General features: G+C 41.7%; 1 protein-coding gene across 3 annotated transcripts in view; it reads left to right on the top strand.

The window, feature by feature from the left end:
• The window catches only part of SESN3 (sestrin 3), a 37,060-nt gene that overhangs the window by 6,398 nt on the left and 12,482 nt on the right, over positions 1-18,180 (top strand). For all 3 annotated transcript variants that reach the window (XM_031049507.2, XM_031049506.2, XM_031049505.2), the window contains exon 2: positions 16,128-16,193. In XM_031049507.2, coding sequence (XP_030905367.1) covers positions 16,128-16,193 — 66 coding nt within the window. The remainder of the gene's footprint in view (positions 1-16,127; positions 16,194-18,180) is intronic.

Below are 18,180 nucleotides of genomic sequence, written 5' to 3'. Positions count from 1 at the left end.
CTTTCTGTTGTGTAAAACATGGTGTTTGCCTTCAGTGTTTGTGTCTTCCAGTCCCCTGGAGCACTGCTGTGGTGAAACCAGCTTGGGTCGCTCCTCCATTAACCCCACTTGTGCAGCTGGGGAGAAAATGGGTCTTTGAGGGTCCAAAATCTAAAGCTATAAACCAAGAGCAACAAACCCGGCCTTTTAGGGCGATTAAGTCTGCCTATGGTTTCTGTCCTTCCCCATCCTCTAGAGTCTTGCAGAATAATGTATCTTTTCAGAGATAAAAAGCCTTTTGAAATAATTGTTCTCTCCCCATTCCCCATGTAATTATTGACTTCATTAACCTGGAATCGGGAGTGTTATTGCTCTTTGCACATGTGTGCTGGTCTTGAGGGTTTCTGGGTTCTTCCACTTTCACCTTAAAAGCTAGTGTAAGATTTTTCCCTTGAACCTTTCTAGTCCTATGGGCTGCAAGTGAGAAGGCAGAACTATTACATTTTCATTAGAGCTGTAATGAGAGTGGTGTGAGTGAAATGAACCTCTGGTGAAGGATGCTCTTTTGCAATGGAAAGCTGCAAGAAGAGGCCTCGCAGGAACCACACTGGTTTAGAATGGTCACCTTTATTGTAAAAAACAAAAGCAAAAACACAGTCTTCCCTGAATTACAGGCAGGGAGTGGAGGCAAGAAAGGAAAGAAAGTGGGGAGGAGGATTTTCTCCAAAAGGAACTTTGAGGTTTAGTTCTGGGAGTGGGTTCACCAAGCACGGAGGTTGTCCTCTGCTAGGACTGACTGCTGCAGGTAGGAGTGGTGCGTTGCATCGCAGGCTGTGGTTTGGAGATGTGGACTCTGTGAGCATTTGCTTTAAATGTATGTGTGTTAGTTAATTAGTGCTTCAAATCTCACATCTCTCTGAATGGTGATGTTTTGAAATCTAAAAAACAGAATATGGTTCATTGAGCATCCTTGTTTTCTCTTCCCTCGCACATTGGCGAGGGAGCTGTTAATGCTCATTTGGTTCTTTATTTGAACCTTTTTATCTGACTAGGGAGATTTCAGCAAGAGAAGATAGTGGTAAAATTCTCCCCTGGCTTTGTGTAGCTAGGAGATTTTATGATCATATTTCCATTTTCAGGGCTGGAGAATAAAGAGGGATTGCAGTAATTCACTTGGCCAGGCTGAATATTGGCGTTTGTCTAAGTGGGTCAGGACAGACTGGGGGGGAAAGGGGTGTTTTCAATAGAAAAGAAATCCAAATTGTCAGGAGGGAGACCTCAGTTAATGAGAAATTGCACCTCATCAGCTTTGGAAAAACCTGTATGGAAATAATTTATGCTGTTTAATTTCTCTGTTCTTTGCAGGTGTTCCTGTTTGTATGCAGAGGTCCTTCCCATTGTTGTCTCTGCTTCCCAGCCTGGTAGTCTATGTGCTTTAAGTAGAAGCTATAGGGAACGTAATGCAGATGACTCAAATATCTTGTGAAATTCCATTGCAGGGAGGTAGGGCTATTCTGCACAAGCGATTTTTTCTCTCTGTTTATCTATCAGTCAGTCCATTTAATGGGTTAGGGGTAGTTTTAAGAAATTTTATGGGGCTCTTGGTATGCCACTCTGGGCAAACTGGGGTTCTTAATAATAGGGAGGCTATGATGAAGGGGTATTAATTTGAAATGTCTCTCAACCACTGATTTCAAAATTTTATTCTAGGATGATCTTAAAGGGTTTTTTTTCAACCTAAAAGTTTCTATGATGCTGCTTGCATGTCAGACATTGGATGACTGTCATTGGAGCAAAATACCAGTGTAGCTAGTAGTTAATATTACATGTTTAGAATGCTATATTGTTCTTGATAGAGACTGCATCAACAACCATTGGTTTATTCAAGTATCTTCATTCTCACATCTTATTTAAATTGAAAGTAAGATGTTCTGAAGCAAGGGCTTTCTTCTTCTAGGGTATAGTGCAAGTGATGGTGTTCGGGGTAGGAGAGAGAAGTTGGTGCTCTTAATCTAGAAAGATGTCTTAAGTCTTTCATGAATGTCCCTGGTTACCTGATTTAGAGTAGATAAACAAACATACAACCTCCTGATTGAACAACTGCTTTGTTCTTATTAGTGACCCTCATATTTCTCTCAAGGTAAGCATCTTGTCTTGTTAGACCAACAAGGGATATGTCATGGATTCTGAGCTCAGCCTAGTGAAATTGGTAATGGTGTGAGGCTACCTGCAGTCCCCTTCCTCAGGGGATCAGGTGAATAATAATAGTCATGGAGAGGAATATGAAGTATTCCTGGCTTCATGTGTTGTGGGTAGGGTAGAATTGAAGTGATGAGCCTGCATCACACAAGAAGTTCCTATGAACTTGCTCTGTATCGTGTATGAAAGCCAGGAGAAATTGCATTCTTGAGAATGCTGTGGAGCCATAGGTCTCTACTCTCACTTCAAGTGCAGAAGACATTCAGAAGAAAAGTGAAACGTGACTTTAAAATCAGGTTTTCATCTATTCAGAATGAGCAATAAACTCATAAATACAACCAATATGTCACAATTGTGTATCTGTTTCAAAGCATGTTAGATTCGAATTTAGTTTTGACATGAAACTACAGAGAATTGTTAATTCTTTCAGAGTCGTTTGATACTTTAAAGGATCCATTAAACTATTCCTTAGGGTGAGTGGTTGTAAGTAATATAGCATTTTCACACAAAACTTAACATTAAATGTGTCTTGGAGGTTATTTGGACATGAAGAATTCATGCTTCTGAGCAATTTCACTTAGCCTCAGTAAAACAGAGTTCTGTTGATGACAGTGAAAAAGAACTAGCTGTCTTGGTGTAAGCCATTTGTAGAGCACTAGAGCTGCTTACTCAAAATCATCTTTAGTCTGTCTCTGGGCTCTTCATTACTGCGTTGGATTTGATCTGGCTGATACCAACAAAACAACTGAATGCCAGCATATGTTCTCTCCTCTGTATGAATTGTGCAGTTAAAAACTACTTAATAAGACAGTATCTTAACAGCTTTGAACCTAATTTAATAGCATGTGCTTGTAAATATGTTTAATATCTCCTGCTTCAGCATGTGGTGAAGGGAATATAGTTGCATTATTGGCTAAATGTATCTGGAGGGGTTTGGGCCATATGGTTCTAAATCTGTTTTAATGTAATTATCCCTATTAACTGGAAAAATAAAAACTATTCCCTCTGAGCTGATTGACATTCTCCTCAGTAAAGCACCCTCGCTGCTGATTAGAGGTGTGGAAATAGTAATTTGTTCTAGCATTTGGAAACTTGATTAGACCTCTAGTGAAATGGAGCGCCTACACGCTGTCTAAATATTCTACCTGACACCAGTTGGATCTCATCCAGTGTGGAGGAACACTTGAAATGTTGCTTTACTACATTATGTTTTGTGTCTTGAAATCAGCTGTGCTGCCTGCATGCAAATACCCACTGCCTGCTCAGCGAGCAAAGTGAACCTTGGCCCTCCCTGGAAATCAGCATCAGGATTTGGTTATTTCACTGAGCGCTCATTGTCTGACTGCAGTAACTAGCTTAGAGTTAGAAAATAAAGACAATCGTTCATGGGGGGTTGGAACTAGATGAGCTTGAGGTCCTTTCCAACCCTAACTATTCTATCGTTCTATGTGGAAGCACCCATACTGCTCACTCCGTAATCTGGACTTTAGAGTGGCTGTGCACATACATTCTACATCATATGAAGTGTATATGAGGTAGAATCATGCTGTTAAAGTTCACAAGTTGTCACTGTTCTTGTGTAGTAATAAGTTGATAACAACACACTACAAATGAATATTTAAAGCACCACATTTCTCTCCCTGTTACAAGCTTGTTCTTTCCCTCCAAAGGCTGATTGAAACACCCAATGGATGCCATGGCAGATGGCTTAGCACCCATGTGCTAAGTCCTCTTTAACTCAGTTGGAGCAGTTTTTGCTCAAGAGGACTACTGCTGGAAAACTCTTGAAACAGGACTGTCTGTTAGCATCCTGCAGTAGAAACATCCTGCAGTGGAAGCTTCCAGGCCCTAGTGGTAGGAAGTGAATTAAAACAACACTTGAGGTGCATGATGCTCATTAGTCAACAGTTCATTTTGACTGGTTGGCTTTTCCCTCTGAAATACAGAAGTTCTGAAGCTGTACTAGAATCAGATGTGGCCTTTTGTCTTCTTCCTCGTAGGATTTTTTGTTCTGTTTCTTCACCGTATTTGATAGGTTTACATTTTGCAGTCATCATATTTAAACAAACACAGCGGAAATGCTGAACCAGAAGAACTCCAAGTAGTTTATGCTGTATTAACACTCAGGAGAAGTAAGAAATTTTCATCTTCTGTTGCTTCCAGAAAGCTCAAACAAACTGTTCAATAGGATTTGTGTTACTGGGAAAGGATTGGATGAGGCAGTAACATCAGGGCTCATGCAGGTAGAACCTGCTTTGAGATAGGTAACTTTTATGACAGTGGTTTAAAACTTGTCTCGCTTCAATGCTGGTGCTTCACAAGTAGTTAGAAGAAAAGGTGTGTTGGTTGAAAAGGTCAACTGTAACGTAATTAAAGGCTGAAGGAGCCTGCAGCTGGCCTTGTAATTCTTCAGGGGAGACGGAGCTGGGTGCTTGTTACACCTGAGTAGGACAAGTGGGAAGAGAACGCTCTGCACCGGGGGAGGGTATGCTGGAGTTGTCTTTTGAGCTTTGCTTAGAAAAGCAGAATGGAAGTGGAGGTGGAAGGAAGGTCTCCCTCCATGCCCCTGCTCTTTAGGTCATTTATGCAAAAGGTATTAGATAAAGCTGTAGTTACTTGACCTATTTATCCAACAGAAACTTGCAGTACAAGCAAAAGCAGTTTGACTATCCAGTGCTGTTGCTGTTTTGTATGGGACACTCCTTTGGGTTAAGCTGTGCCTCATGAATACTTACAGGCAGCATCCAGCCATCCATCATGAGTAATTTGTCTTGTTTGAGGAGCTAGGTCTGCAGCATTGGTTCTTGTTTCCCAGGAAAGTTGGAATACTCATTGAATGGTCTAACTTCTGTCTGTGCAGAGCTAAGATGGGCACAAATAAGGGCTGTAAATGAGTCTCTTAGGAGCTGGGATTACTGTGATGCAGAGGTCTGAGTTTGGGTTTGTGACTTCATTGAGAAAAAGGACAAGCAGACTGGAGCAGTGGAAGGTCTCATTAGACAATGAACATTAATCACTCTGCCATAACCACAGAAGTCCTTATTCAGGCAGGGTATAAACTGTATTTATTATTTCTGTAATACTCACTGGTGAGTTTTTTTGTGGAGTCATTAAGTCACTCAAATGTAACCAAAAGTCCTTTTAGTAAAAGTGTAGGCATTAATCTAGGGAGACAGTAGTGCCTTCAGCTCCAAGGTTGGAGGGTCTGCTGGCCTGGATGGCTGAAGAGAGCAGGAATAGCTGATCTGTCTCTAGACATGCCTATTTACATGCAATAAATGTTCTGTAACAGTTATGAGTCTTCATTTTATAAAATCAGCATCTCTTTTAAGCTCTCTCAGGAAAACACATTTGTACCTTAGGTCTTTGCTGCCACCAGCTCAGCTGCATTAAGTCAGTGTGTTTTGGAGATTGTATCTCAGTCGTGACTCACTTTGGTAAAATGTAGTTTAAGAGGCAAAATGTTCTTTAAAAAGAGGAAAAAGAGGAAGAATCTGCCTGACTGCAAGTATTGTTATGGTTGTTCCAGCAAGTTGGTGCTTCCGAGATGAAGCCTTTCTGATGCTTCCAAGATGAAGCCTTTCCTTCAGCAGTCTCTTGCCCAAACCTCTCCCACTCTAATCAAACCAGTTGGCATGTCAGCTGCTTGCTCATTGTCAAGCAGTCTCCAGCCCTTGCAAACAAGACTCCTTGGAGGAATAATTTGCTCTAATTGGTGACTATTTTAGGATTTCCTATCAGGTGAGGAATCAAGTGAGCTCACCTATGGTTTTCCATCCGTAGCCCTACCACCCATAAGATTTCTCTGGACTTCTTTCAGAAGACTCTGTATGGAAACTTATTTCAGTAAACTCAGAGGAATTTTGTAGATACCACCTCCTTCTGAAAAATGCTTTTACGAGTCAACTAATCAAAAAAGGCTTAAACTCCTGGCTTAGACAGCAAGGCGCTTGCTCTTGGAAATTGTACCTTTAGGCTAGAGGTAAAAGCGTGTTAGTCAGGGAGATTTTACTTTTTGTCTGGCACGTTATTTCTGTTTGAGTCATCAACCAAAGAAAGACAGTAAAAAAAAGGCACTTCTCTTAAAGCAGGAGGACATTGCTGCTTCTGGATGTCCAGAGGGACTGTCCCTTTCCAGGCAGAGCTTTGAGAACAGCATCATCCGCTTTCGTTATGTTCTTTGAACTGCAGTAAAGATGCTCAGTGGCCATCAATGGTACATGAGTATTTGTCTTAGAAACTTGTGCCAAGGGGGCTTCTTGGTTTTTAAAATGCTTTCCCACTGGATTAACTTTTAGAATTTTAAGTTCTTGTTTGCTGCCAACTCGAAACCTTTTATCAGCCTCTTGTTTTAGTATGTTTATGGCAGCTTGAATGTTCATGTGAACAGCTGAGCCGAAGTTCTTCATGGTGAGGTGGCATAGCCAATGTCTGATAGACAGGTAGATACCATCAATCTAAGCAAACATTATCTGCCCATCATGTGAGTAGAGAGGGTACATATTTATATTGTCTTCATATTTTAACTCTTAAGGGTTTTTTTGGTCACCTTTTTCAGACCTAAAGTGATGTAACTTCTGATGAGGCACATTCAGAAAGGGAGAAAAATAGCATTTCCTTCATAAAAACAGTATTAGTAAATAATTGAAGTGTAATGAACTCCAGATTAGGAAGTAAATTATATGATACCTAAATGATATGGTGTCACCTGATTTGAACAGACAGTGTAGGAATGTGCTCACCAGGGCACTAATGAGCTCCATGATGTAGGCTGCGTCTTTTAGCCTGGATTAGCACAATGCTTGTTCCTACAGTGGTCCAGTTTAGATAAAGCAGCTCCCTGACTGGGTGATGTCAGTTCCTATCTGTATTAGAAAATAGGGTTCATTTTTTTAGCATTTATAGACTAAGTAAGATTCTTGAACCAGTCTGCTGCAGATATATAGCAGCGATAGAGCAGGTATAGTGTGTCAGATTGCAACTCAAGTGTCCTGGTTTCTGACAGTGGCCAAGGGAAGGTATCCAAGGAAGAGGACTTAAAATAGAGCAAGTTCATCATGACACTCCCTCAGTGCTGTCTCCCAGTCTTCAAGTATTTGCAACATGAAAACTTTCTAAGATGGAGGTGTTATATTTAATATATGTACATTTAACAACTGTTATTGCATTCCCTTCCATAAGCTTGAGCAATTAACTTTTAAGCACACACCGACTTCAGGTGTCCACGGCATCTTACTGCAGGGATCTGCACAGTATAGTTGCACATTGTGGAAAAGGTTAAGTACCTCTGCTTGAGCTTGTCACCTGCTGGCTGGTTCCTAATCCTTTTATTGGAGGTGGTAAAAGCACACTATGCATGGACTGTGACAGCCAGGAGGCAATCAATTAAAATAGCTTGACATGCTTCTGACAGCAAGCTCAGCGGTTCAGAGCTGCTTTCCAAGACTCCAGCTACTGTGTTTCACAATCCTGTGTGAAAAAGATGGCAGAAAGCTGGCTGGGGAAGCTCCAGTACTAAGTTAAGCACATTTCCCTCTTTTATCTGGGTGAGAGGATTTGATTTTCTGAATTTTGGCAAGTTACTTCCACAACTCTGAAGCTAGTTCCTGTACACAGATTTAAAATAACTGCTGTGATCATTGTACATAAATGTGTGGCAAAAGCAGTTTGGAAACCTGTGCTTCTGCCATCTGCTTGACTTTCTTATGTCTCAGAATAGAATTTGTTTTTATATAGTACCCAGTTAGTGAAAAGTGCTTGGGAGCATGTTTCTGTAGCAGAGTGTTCTGGGACACTGTGTATTTGCTCAGTAGTAGTTTCTGTTGAGCTGAATACACTGCAAGGACACAGACTTGTCAGGGGGGAGTGTCAGCAGGGACATGTGGTGAGTTTATTTCTAGAGTCTGGGGTTTCTGTGATTTTGCCTTTTCCTTGAGATGCAGCAAAGAAGCACCTGTGCTATGCGCCAGGGAACAAGTGCTCCTGTGCAGCAGGTGTGCTGCTCCTCTGTTAGAATTGAGGCTTTCCTCTTGAGCATCCTGGTTCAGTGGTTTTCACCAGTTGGCTGATCAGGGAGGCAGGCAGACAGCATCGCCTCCTGCATTTTAAGGGAAGGGCTACAAGAGGCAAGAGCTGTAACCAGGCAGTGACATTGCACGGTGAAATATTTGGTGACAAGTGGTAGAAGTGCCTGGGAAGCAGGACTGTATGGTCTGAGATCTCATAGGCACAGGTCAAAGAGCTTTTCACATTGGAAAGTTCCTCAGCCTTTGCCTCATGGTGTTAAACCCTATGGTGGGTTCCTATACTAGTAAAAAGCTAGTAAAGCTTTTTCAGTGTTTTGTAATTAGTAAATATGTAGTGTTTGATGACAGTTATGAACATGGCTTGACTAACACAGCCAGCAAAATACCTTCAGTATTAATATACATAATATTAATGTATATAATGATTGTATATTATAATGATTGTATATTATAATGGTTTACATTATATGTAAATAATATATGTATATTAATATAGCATATGTATATATGTATATTAATATAGCATATGTATATATACAATATACCAGGACACCAGTCCAGCCTTGTTGGCTCTGTCATGCAAGCAGTTGAAGCTGGGGAGGAAACTATTTTAGCGAGCTAGTGCAGAGGTCAGAGCTCAGCTTCCTCCCCTGCAACTACAGTGGAATTGAGATGCTAATCAGAGGAGGATATTGTTGTTATTTTTTCCATCAAAGTGCAAAGGTAGGACTCTATGCTTGCTGTGACCAGATCTCCTCGTGCTACTGTTCAGTCTGACATTTCTAGCTTCACCATTTCAACTGGAAACTCGGCAGTGGCTGGATTAATGTTTGTCTGGTCTCTCAAGCAGGTTGTGCAGCTGAGCTCCATGCGCCCGCCTGACATAGGAACTGTTAACCAAGGACTTCTGTAAAACTGTTAGCTAAGGACTTCTTTAAAGCTAGCTTTCAGTATGTCTAGAAGAGCAGCAGTTGTGCTAGCAGCTACAGTGCAGACGTGACTGTAAAAGTATAAATCTAAATGTTTTAAGGCATGCTGCGCCTGAATTGTGTCTCTCTCTGCTCTTTGTTATAATGAATGTGACAGCAGTGCCAAGGAGGAGAGGTAAGAGAATGTGGCCTCAGTGCCCATCCCTGGTTAAACAATTCTCCCAGTCTGCTTTTATAGTAACCTGCAGTTAAACGCATCTTCTTCCTATAAACTTGGTGATGATGATGCCTGCTGGAATACTGTAGCACTTGAGAATGTTCCAGCATGAATTGCAGTGGAGTCCGTTAGACATATTTAAATTTAAATACTCCAAGAATATATTTTAAACAAAATATATTCTTGGAGTATTTTGCTGTGTGCTGCTCTTACATTAATCTAATATTTTGGAGATTTACCAGTTTGAAATACTTTGAAAAAGCCCCAGAACTAAGCCACTTTCTTCACAGTCGAAGGATGCCATTATGCATTTACAGCATGGATGAATACCATTCAATTTCCCTTGTTTACAAGGCATGTATTTTCAGACAATACTTCTATTAAAAATTCTGTAGAGCATTCTTGGGAGGCAGTTCTGCCAGAGATACATGATGGATTTACATAACCCTAGGGGGTTTTCTCTCTTTTTTTTTGTGTGTTTTAATATCCACCAGATATGCCTCTCTGATTGGCAGTATGCCCAATAAATCAAATGTGTGTGCCTTTATGAATTGAAGTATTTAACCATTCAGTTGCTGTATTGTAAAGAGGCTATGCTATCAGTAGTTAATACAGGTATTAATTCAGGCCTGTCAAAGCAGCTGCTGGTTTATCTGTACTTTCTGTCAGATGTTTGTTCTAACCTGTTGGTAGTGGTTTGCTGCATGGACCAAGTAGGGAAGTTGATGCAGTCTCTCTGTAGGAGGATGGAGACCATATGCGGGACCACGGTTGGTGCCCTTCCCATGCTAAGCATGCCTCTGGGCATATGGGACCCTGCTGGCAGAGTGAAACCAGGCTTGGCAAGATGGGCGGTGCTCGGGCAGGATGAAGCTTCCCTCTGCATGGGAAGCTGCGGATTAAAGGATATGCTGTGCTGCTTCAGAGGCTCTTCATTAGCAAGCATTGCTGTCCTGGCTGATGATGAGGCGGATTAACTCAATGCAGTTTTGCCAATTTAGTGGCTAAAGGCTTATGTTCCCCAAACCAGACAATATAGGTCTGTCTCAATATGTCAGACTTTGACTAAAGCTGAAGGTGGAAGTGGGCCAAGGTACGGATAAAACAAGTCCTAGCTTAAACTGCTGAATTTTTCCACTGTAGCTTTTGCTCTTGATACCTGATGCTATTGAAACATAGAAAACACTTTTCTTCCATGCTTTTGAAGGATTTTGAGTCATCTTGATGATCACAAGATCTCCTGTCCTGAGGGCACTTCTTGGGGACCACACTAACTTCAGTGTTACTGTTGTGTGTGTGGGGAGGAAAAGAGGTGAGATTCTCTATGGACTGAGGAGGGAAGCCTTGTTTCTCTCTTTTTCTTTTCCTGAAGGCTGAAGTAGACCAGAAGACCTTTTGTTGTCTCTTTGGTGTCTTGCCTATCTTCACACCATTGTGTTTGACCTTGTTAGCCATGGAGTCCTCTTAGTCTGTGGAGGAAAATGAGGCCTTTCCATAGCACTGTTCACAATGTTCTCATCCCGAGTTAGGCATCACCTTTCTTTTTCAGTTGTAAACCAGGATCCAGCTGGCTAACTCTGATTTGCACGTCTCCATTTGGTCAGTTGAGTTTCACCCTCGGCATCTGATAAGAACTGGGACATAGAATCATAGAATAGTTGGGGTTGGAAAGGACCTGAAGACCATCTAGTTCCAACCCCCCTGCCATGAGCAGGGACATGGAGAACTCAGATGTTGAGATTTGGCTGAAATTACATAGCAGTGATTCTCTAGGAATGAGGAAGTAGAAAAGTCGCTGTTTGTCTCTCATCCTTTTCATGTGTTAATAATCAATGTCTCGGTTTGACTTAGCATCTGTAGTTGTGGAAATGCTATCAAGATCTTCCCCCATTTTTCCAGTCAGAAGTCTCAGCTTTACTTGCTCAGTTAGATGTACTCTGCTTCAGTTACTTTAAGGTTAACTGTCTGTTACTTGATATATTCAGGACTATTCTGACAAAAAAAACAAAACACATTTCAGGCTTCTTAAATGAAGAAGAAATCTTTCAAAGATCAAGGAACCGCTGTTGGACTTCTGTTGCCTGGTCATCCATCTTGGCTGGGGTAGAAATTGCTGCCCTTTGGTTTCTAATTAGTGTGGATTGTGTTCTTAATAGCTGGTGGAGGGATTGGGAACTTGGGATAGGCTTCCTTTTATTGTGTGAAATCCAAAAGGGCTGTAACCTGTTACCAGAGTAAAAGCTCCCCATCAATTGTACTGCGCTGGCTCTCTTCCCAGCTCCTTGCACCACTTCATCAGCTGTTAGGCACAAAGATGCCAAATTCTTCATGTTAAAAGTGACTGGTTTAAGTATTTTGAAATGCTGTTCCATAAAAAAGATTTCCTACTGTTTAACTTCCTCTGCTAATTTTCATCTGTATTGCTTAGTTTGCATCTTTGGAGTTGTACAGTCTGTTAAGAGGAAGAAACCGTTGCAAAATCACTTGAAATACCCTTAACAAATGACTGTAGGCTAGGACTTTGCTTTGTGAACTCTTAACGTTTTGACATTGTTTGTTCTGAACATCTCTCTTGCTTCTGGACATAGGTCCTGGGTTTAATTATAAGAAAGGGTCAGTCATGTAGTAACTGCACTGTCAGCAAATAAAGTGTTGAGCATCACTCCAGTTATTCCTTTTCACATTTTCTCATTTGGCTTTTGGCTTTTCTTTATGGAAATTGTTTCAAAAAACAGGACACCCAGTTCACCACTCAGTGACAGACTTGACTCAGGTTATTGCCAAAGATGATAATGTGCATTATAAAGAGATAGACCATGAATTTAAATAACAAAGATCATTTGAGATGCTAGATGGTAGCAAAATTGCTTGTAGATTATAATGTAAGAAACAGTGTAATGAATAAGAAATACATACTCATCCCCTTACCCCCCAAGAAATCTCTGTTTGTTTAGGAAAAAGAGGTTGCTCCTTAGAAGCAGCTAATTTTGGGATGCCTTTAAGCTTTATATGTGATCCAGTGCTGTTTGTTATCCTGATGTCTTTGTGGTGGTGGCAGGCTTAGTCAGAGTGGTGGCTCTGAGCCCCTTTGTGAGTGTTGCCCATTCACTTGCCACATTCTGACAGTTCACAGGGAAGCATTGCCATGGCTTACAAAATGTTTCTTCCCAGTGATTTACACACACACACCCAAAGTCACAGCATGACCACCTTGATGCTGACTTGACGATGAATTAGTTTTTATGTGCCATGTGTGTTGGAAACTCCCATACACCCTCATCAGTGCAACCACTTGCATCTCTCCTGTGCTTTGTGTTCATGGGTATTGAGAAGCACTTCCTAAACAGCTGTTCTATCAGCCCCACCAGCGAGTGGCTCTGTTCTCACATCAAACTGCCTCCTTTTACAGCTCACTAAAAATAGCCATTTCTTTAAAGCCTGAGGACGTGGTGAATCGTGATAGTGAAGAGGAAGAAGGGTTATTTCTCTTGCTGCAGGCTCTGGGAGGAAAGCCACCGTGCTGTCCCAGCACTGGCTCATGATTGTTCCCGCTTGGGCTTCATAGCCAAGTGGCTCTGGCATCCCTTCCTTTGCCGCAGCAGCCCGGCAGCTATTTGGGATGCAGGTGCCATGTCCCAGTGCCCGCAGCCTCTTGGCTCTGCAGGGAGGGTGTGTGGTCAGTGCCACAGCTAAATATAAACCCCTGAGATGGCAAGTGGCAGCTTTTGGCTCTTTGGGGTTTGGGCAGAGCTCGCCCAAGGATGAAGGTGTTCCTTGCAAATTATAGACATGCGAATGGGAAATGGTTCTACTTTGTCACCGTTAACATTCCTGCGAAAGCTCCCGACACCACTGCAATTGCGGCTTAAGGACAGAAAGCAAGTCACTAATGAAGTGTGCTCAGAGCTGAGTCTTCATGGATTCCTGCAGCAGCTCTTCTGTGGTCTGCAAAGGTGTCATTCTGCTGTCCATCACTGCAGTGTGCTACTGCAGAACCTGCTTCTAGGCTCTTGCTTGCGCTTCTCCCAGTAACCTGCTCAGTTTTCTCTGTTTATCTTTGAAGCTCTTCATCATCTTTTTCCTTCCAAAGAAGCACCTCCCAAAAAGGCACTAGTCTTATTGTAAATGGAATTGGCTGCCAACCTTTTAAGGTAACTTGCTTATACTCCAGCAATGTGTTTCTGGAGGAAAGTGAAGCAGAAGATGGCTGATAATCAGCATTTTAGTTGCTGAGCAACCTGTGTCTTGCTTCAGCCACTTAGCATAAGATCCAATTTCAAGTAAGATATTCGGGGCCCTGGCTGACTTGGTGGTAGTTAGTGCAACCTGCAAAGACTCGTTGGACAGGAAAACAAACCTGCTTTCTTGGGAAAGAAGCAGCTTTGCAAGAACTTTCTCCATAAAGGACTGTATATCTGCAATGCTGCTTTCTAATTCCCATACATAGTTTTTCATATTTGGGTTCTTGGTTAGGCCTTAAATCACTGCTTTAGATAAAGCGTGCCCAGAAACAGTGGTTCTCTTATCTGCAGCTCAACAAAACCACCGTTATCATTCTTAATGCTTGCAAACTTCCCATGTTTTTATTAATAGCATCCTGAGAACTTGTGCAACCAGATGACATCTGCTCTTTTTCCTTCTGACAAGCTTGTTTTAACCAGTTTTAATAAAATAAAGGCTTTGGCATGAAGGCAAAATAATCTTTCCTGTTGATGGAAGGGAAGAGTATACACTCCTAATGTAGAATAAAACAGCTCCCTGGAAGTGTGCTGTGATTAGACTCACCGACTTGAATTACCATGTTTAGGACTTTGGGTGTTTTATTCTTGTTTTGGTGCTTTGCCTGTTTTTTCCAGGCTTGTGTTTTTTAGAACTGCCACCACCCAAAAGGAGCTGGGTTTTGTCATTTTTGTAGTTTATTCAACACACCCCGTTTTTCATGTCTGACTGGGCTTTCTGTCATCGTTCACAGGAATTGGAGGTACTTGCCTATGTTCATCCACGCAAGTACTATTTCCTCCTTTCCTTCTCAGCAGCAGCTTATCTGCAGGGTCAATGGCAGTCACATTGAATGGGGAAACAGCCGAGTGGAGTCCAGCTCCTGATAGAAGTATATGCACTTTTTTGCCCTGATGTGGCTTTGAGGCTTTCTTTGCAGAGCCTGAAGCAGCAGGGTATAGGTCAGAGAGCAAGATGGGGAAGGCAGTGGGTTCAGCTCTGGTTTGGACCTGTGCTCCGGCTAGAGCTGGCAGTCTGCAGCTATCCAAGTTGTCTCACTCCTGCAAGCTGCTTCCTCCAGGTTATTCAGTATGAAATGAAGGTTTTAAACTTCATAAAACACATAAAATGCAACCTTAATAGTAATCTTGGAAAGCATTTCTTGTTTTTAATGTTGGCAGGAATGAGTGGCTGCTGTCAGGGTTGTGTATTTCAAGATAGAAGATGTCTTCCTCTGCCTTCTGTAGCTGTGTGAGGATGGGGTTACATCTCCAGATACCTGCTCTCTCTACACCCTGTCTTCTTACCTCAGACTGAGTGCATTTGAAACATAAGAAGTATTTAATGGGATTTGGGGGCTGTGACAGCAGGCAACCATTGCAGTAAGCTGTCTTCTGGGCTTCATACAGCAGATCCAGCTTATTTCTGCATCTTTTAGCAGTTAATTATTACAAAGTCACAAATGTAATTGTCCTGCAAGAGTTTGCTTTGGAACATCTTTCCTGAATAATCACTGCTGATTTTTTGCATGTTTTTTCATAATCTAATTTAGAAAGTACAGGATGTTTTTTAAAGATGAGGACAATAGTTACACAGCTCCAATGGCTTCATTTTCCTGTGTGGAAATTGGTGGCATGCTCCTTCTGGGACCAGCGCTGCTGTTCGTGCACACGGCAGTTAAGCTTAAGCGCCCCTCATAGAGGTATTTAAGGGCCATTTGTTATGGAAAACCTTGGACTTTTGCATTAGGGGCATGAAATATTTAGTAGGCAAGTCCAATACTGCTGTTGATGGGTAACTTATTAAGAGTCACCAATGTTGCAGTGCAGTTAGGGACTTGAGAAAGTGTGCAGCCATAGTTCCCAGGCAGGTGGAACATAACCATAAAGAGGAAAAGAAGAAAAGACAAGAAGCAACTGCTTTAAATTACTGCAAGGGAAATTCAGATAGGACATTATGAAAACTTTCTAACAATTTGAGGAGTTAGTCACTGAAATAAATGACCGAGGGAGACTGAAGAGCCTCAATGGACCAACATTGGTCAGGAATGATGCTGGTCCTGCCCCTGGTGAACCAGAGGAGCAAGCAGTCTTGGGGTTCGCATGGACTGTGATTTTCATGCCAATGTCTGGCACACAAGGTGCTTACACTCTTCTCAACACTGAGGATCTGATTAGATGCTGATATAACTTCCTGAGTGTAGCTTTTTTCCCTTTCCACTTTCCAAACTTCCATTCAATCCAGTAAATGACTACTGTTAATATTGTGCCGAATGTTTTTACTGCTGCTGTTCGGGTATCTTCAAGCTGTTTGTAAACCAGTCAGGATTACATTTCTGGGCTTCTTCTGTCTTACCTTTACCAAAACTGGTGCGCAAAGTACAGAGGTTGCAAAACGGATCTAACCAACATTGTGTGGTGGCTTCACCTCCTCAGCAGGCTGTAAAACACCCTGGTGGCCTGGGGAAGAGAACTGTATCGAGGCCTTGAAGATCGTCTGAGATAAAACGAGTTAGTATGTTCTTCCTGACACTGACCCAATTATGTGACTGTTTTGCAGGAAAAAAGAGTACAAGTCTCCCCACCGCTGACAAGAGGACCAAGTGCCTTTATACCAGAGAACGAAGTAAGTTTGCAGTTTAAGCTGGGCTGGGCAAGTGGGAGCTTTTCAAATGAGAATACTGAAGGGCAATTTCATGATCCTGCTTGTCCATGGTGCTTGGATGAGCTCCTTTGCAAGCAAAAGTGATGGTTTCTCTGGAGCAGGCTCCAGTGGGTAAGGACAACCCTGTCCTTCCACACAAGTAGTGCCATTTGACATGTTTTCAGTTGCCAGCACTCCAGAAATAGAGAGTGGCTCTTCTATTCTTGTGGGGGATGGTCACTTCTCTTGATGCCAGGCCTAAGGGGAGGCCTGTCCAGTGTACAGCAATATGATTATATAGCTCTGAGAGCTGTGTCTGACCTTCAGTTTGAGAGAACCTGAAAATATGACTTAACTCAGACCAAAACTGTGGTACTTGAGAGGATTTATGCTTGAAAGGTACGGTTTGACTTCAAACGCAAGATTTCTGCCCATGATTTAATGTTCAGCTTAAGCCTTGGTTTGTAGGTTGCTGCAGTGAGTAGAAACTTTGCTATGGTGCTGTTCTCTGTGATCTTGGTCTTCACAGAATCTTACTTATTGATCAATTAATTATTTGCAATGGCCTAGGACCTTTTGTTTTGTTTGAGCAGATTCTAAAAGCAGATAATTCACATGCTAGAAGGGCCAAAAAGACATTTTGAATGATGAGATAGCTGCTGTTCTCTGAGTCTTTCTCCATTTATACACCGGCAAGTTCTGAGTTTAAAGAAAAACAGAGTGGAAAGGCTGGCAACAAGAAAACATACAGAAGCAAAAAGGAAAAGAGGTCAGAAAGAGGCTTTTAGACTTGGGAAGAGGGGAGCAGAATGAGTTCCAGCCAGCCAAACGTGTGAAGAGGGTTTCTCTCTTGTATGAAATACGAGATGAAATGGAAAATCAAACTTCATAGTAACTTAATTTGTTTCAAGAAGTCAATAATTATACAGAAAGTAGAAAAATAAGTGTAGTTAAAATCATAATGTATTTTGAGAGAATTGTTAGTGAATTTATTTCATGGCTGATGCACCTGATGAAGGCACTAGCCAAGGGTGCAGGAGGAATCACTGTGTAGCTCTCAGGAAGGAGTAACCGCAGTGGTTACCCAGTACAAGGAGGGAACCTCCACTTGTATGGATAAAAACAGGTATTCAGTATCACAAACAAATGTGAAATATTGTTTGTTAAGCAAAGAAATACCTTTTTCCCCCATTCGTTGTCATGAAATAGTACAGTGTAAGCGAAGGATGTAGTTAGAGATTAGTAACACACTGAATATCTCACAAATCTTTATAATAATACTGCTCGTGTCAAAGCCTGCTTTATTGTCATAATGGAAAGAATATGGACAGAGCAATAACAATCTAATTGTAAAGGTTCCTGTTAAAGTACCATAAAGCTTTACAACCAGAATAAAAAAACATGTTTGTAGATCCATGGATGGTAATAAATCCGGAGGAAGTGTATACACAGTATGAAAAGGACAGTAATATAGGTGGAGATAAATCTCAGAAGCAATAATGTGGCATATTGCTATGCCTAACATAGCAACAGTGCAGTCCTACAGGATTATATTCCAATTTTGTCAGCAAAATTTCCTCTTTGTAACTTGTACTGTTACAAGGAAGACTCCTGGCAAACTGGAAAGGATTAGAAACCTTACCAGGGACACTGAAAGTATGATTTCCCCAAGAAAACTACTGAGACAAAGAACTCTTAAATACATGGGAGATACACTTGCTGAAGAAGAAAGAAGATTCCTTGGTGTGGAGCAAGGGATATACAGCAGGGAGATAAAATGATCTCTCATGTGTGAATAAATTTCCAGTGGTTAAGAAAAAATCTTAAGGAAAACTGAGGAGGAATCATTTTGGATACAGAATGAAGAAAAGCCGCCATAGTGAAGAGCTAAACAATGGAGCTGCCTGAGTGCATAGCTGCTTCTTCCCTTTCTTTCTGGGCCCCCAGATTAAACCAGGCAGCTACAGTA

The sequence above is a fragment of the Melopsittacus undulatus genome, chromosome 2 (genome assembly GCF_012275295.1).
Source record: "Melopsittacus undulatus isolate bMelUnd1 chromosome 2, bMelUnd1.mat.Z, whole genome shotgun sequence".
NCBI classification, from domain to species: domain Eukaryota; kingdom Metazoa; phylum Chordata; class Aves; order Psittaciformes; family Psittaculidae; genus Melopsittacus; species Melopsittacus undulatus.
This window is presented reverse-complemented; position numbering and strand designations above follow the sequence as displayed.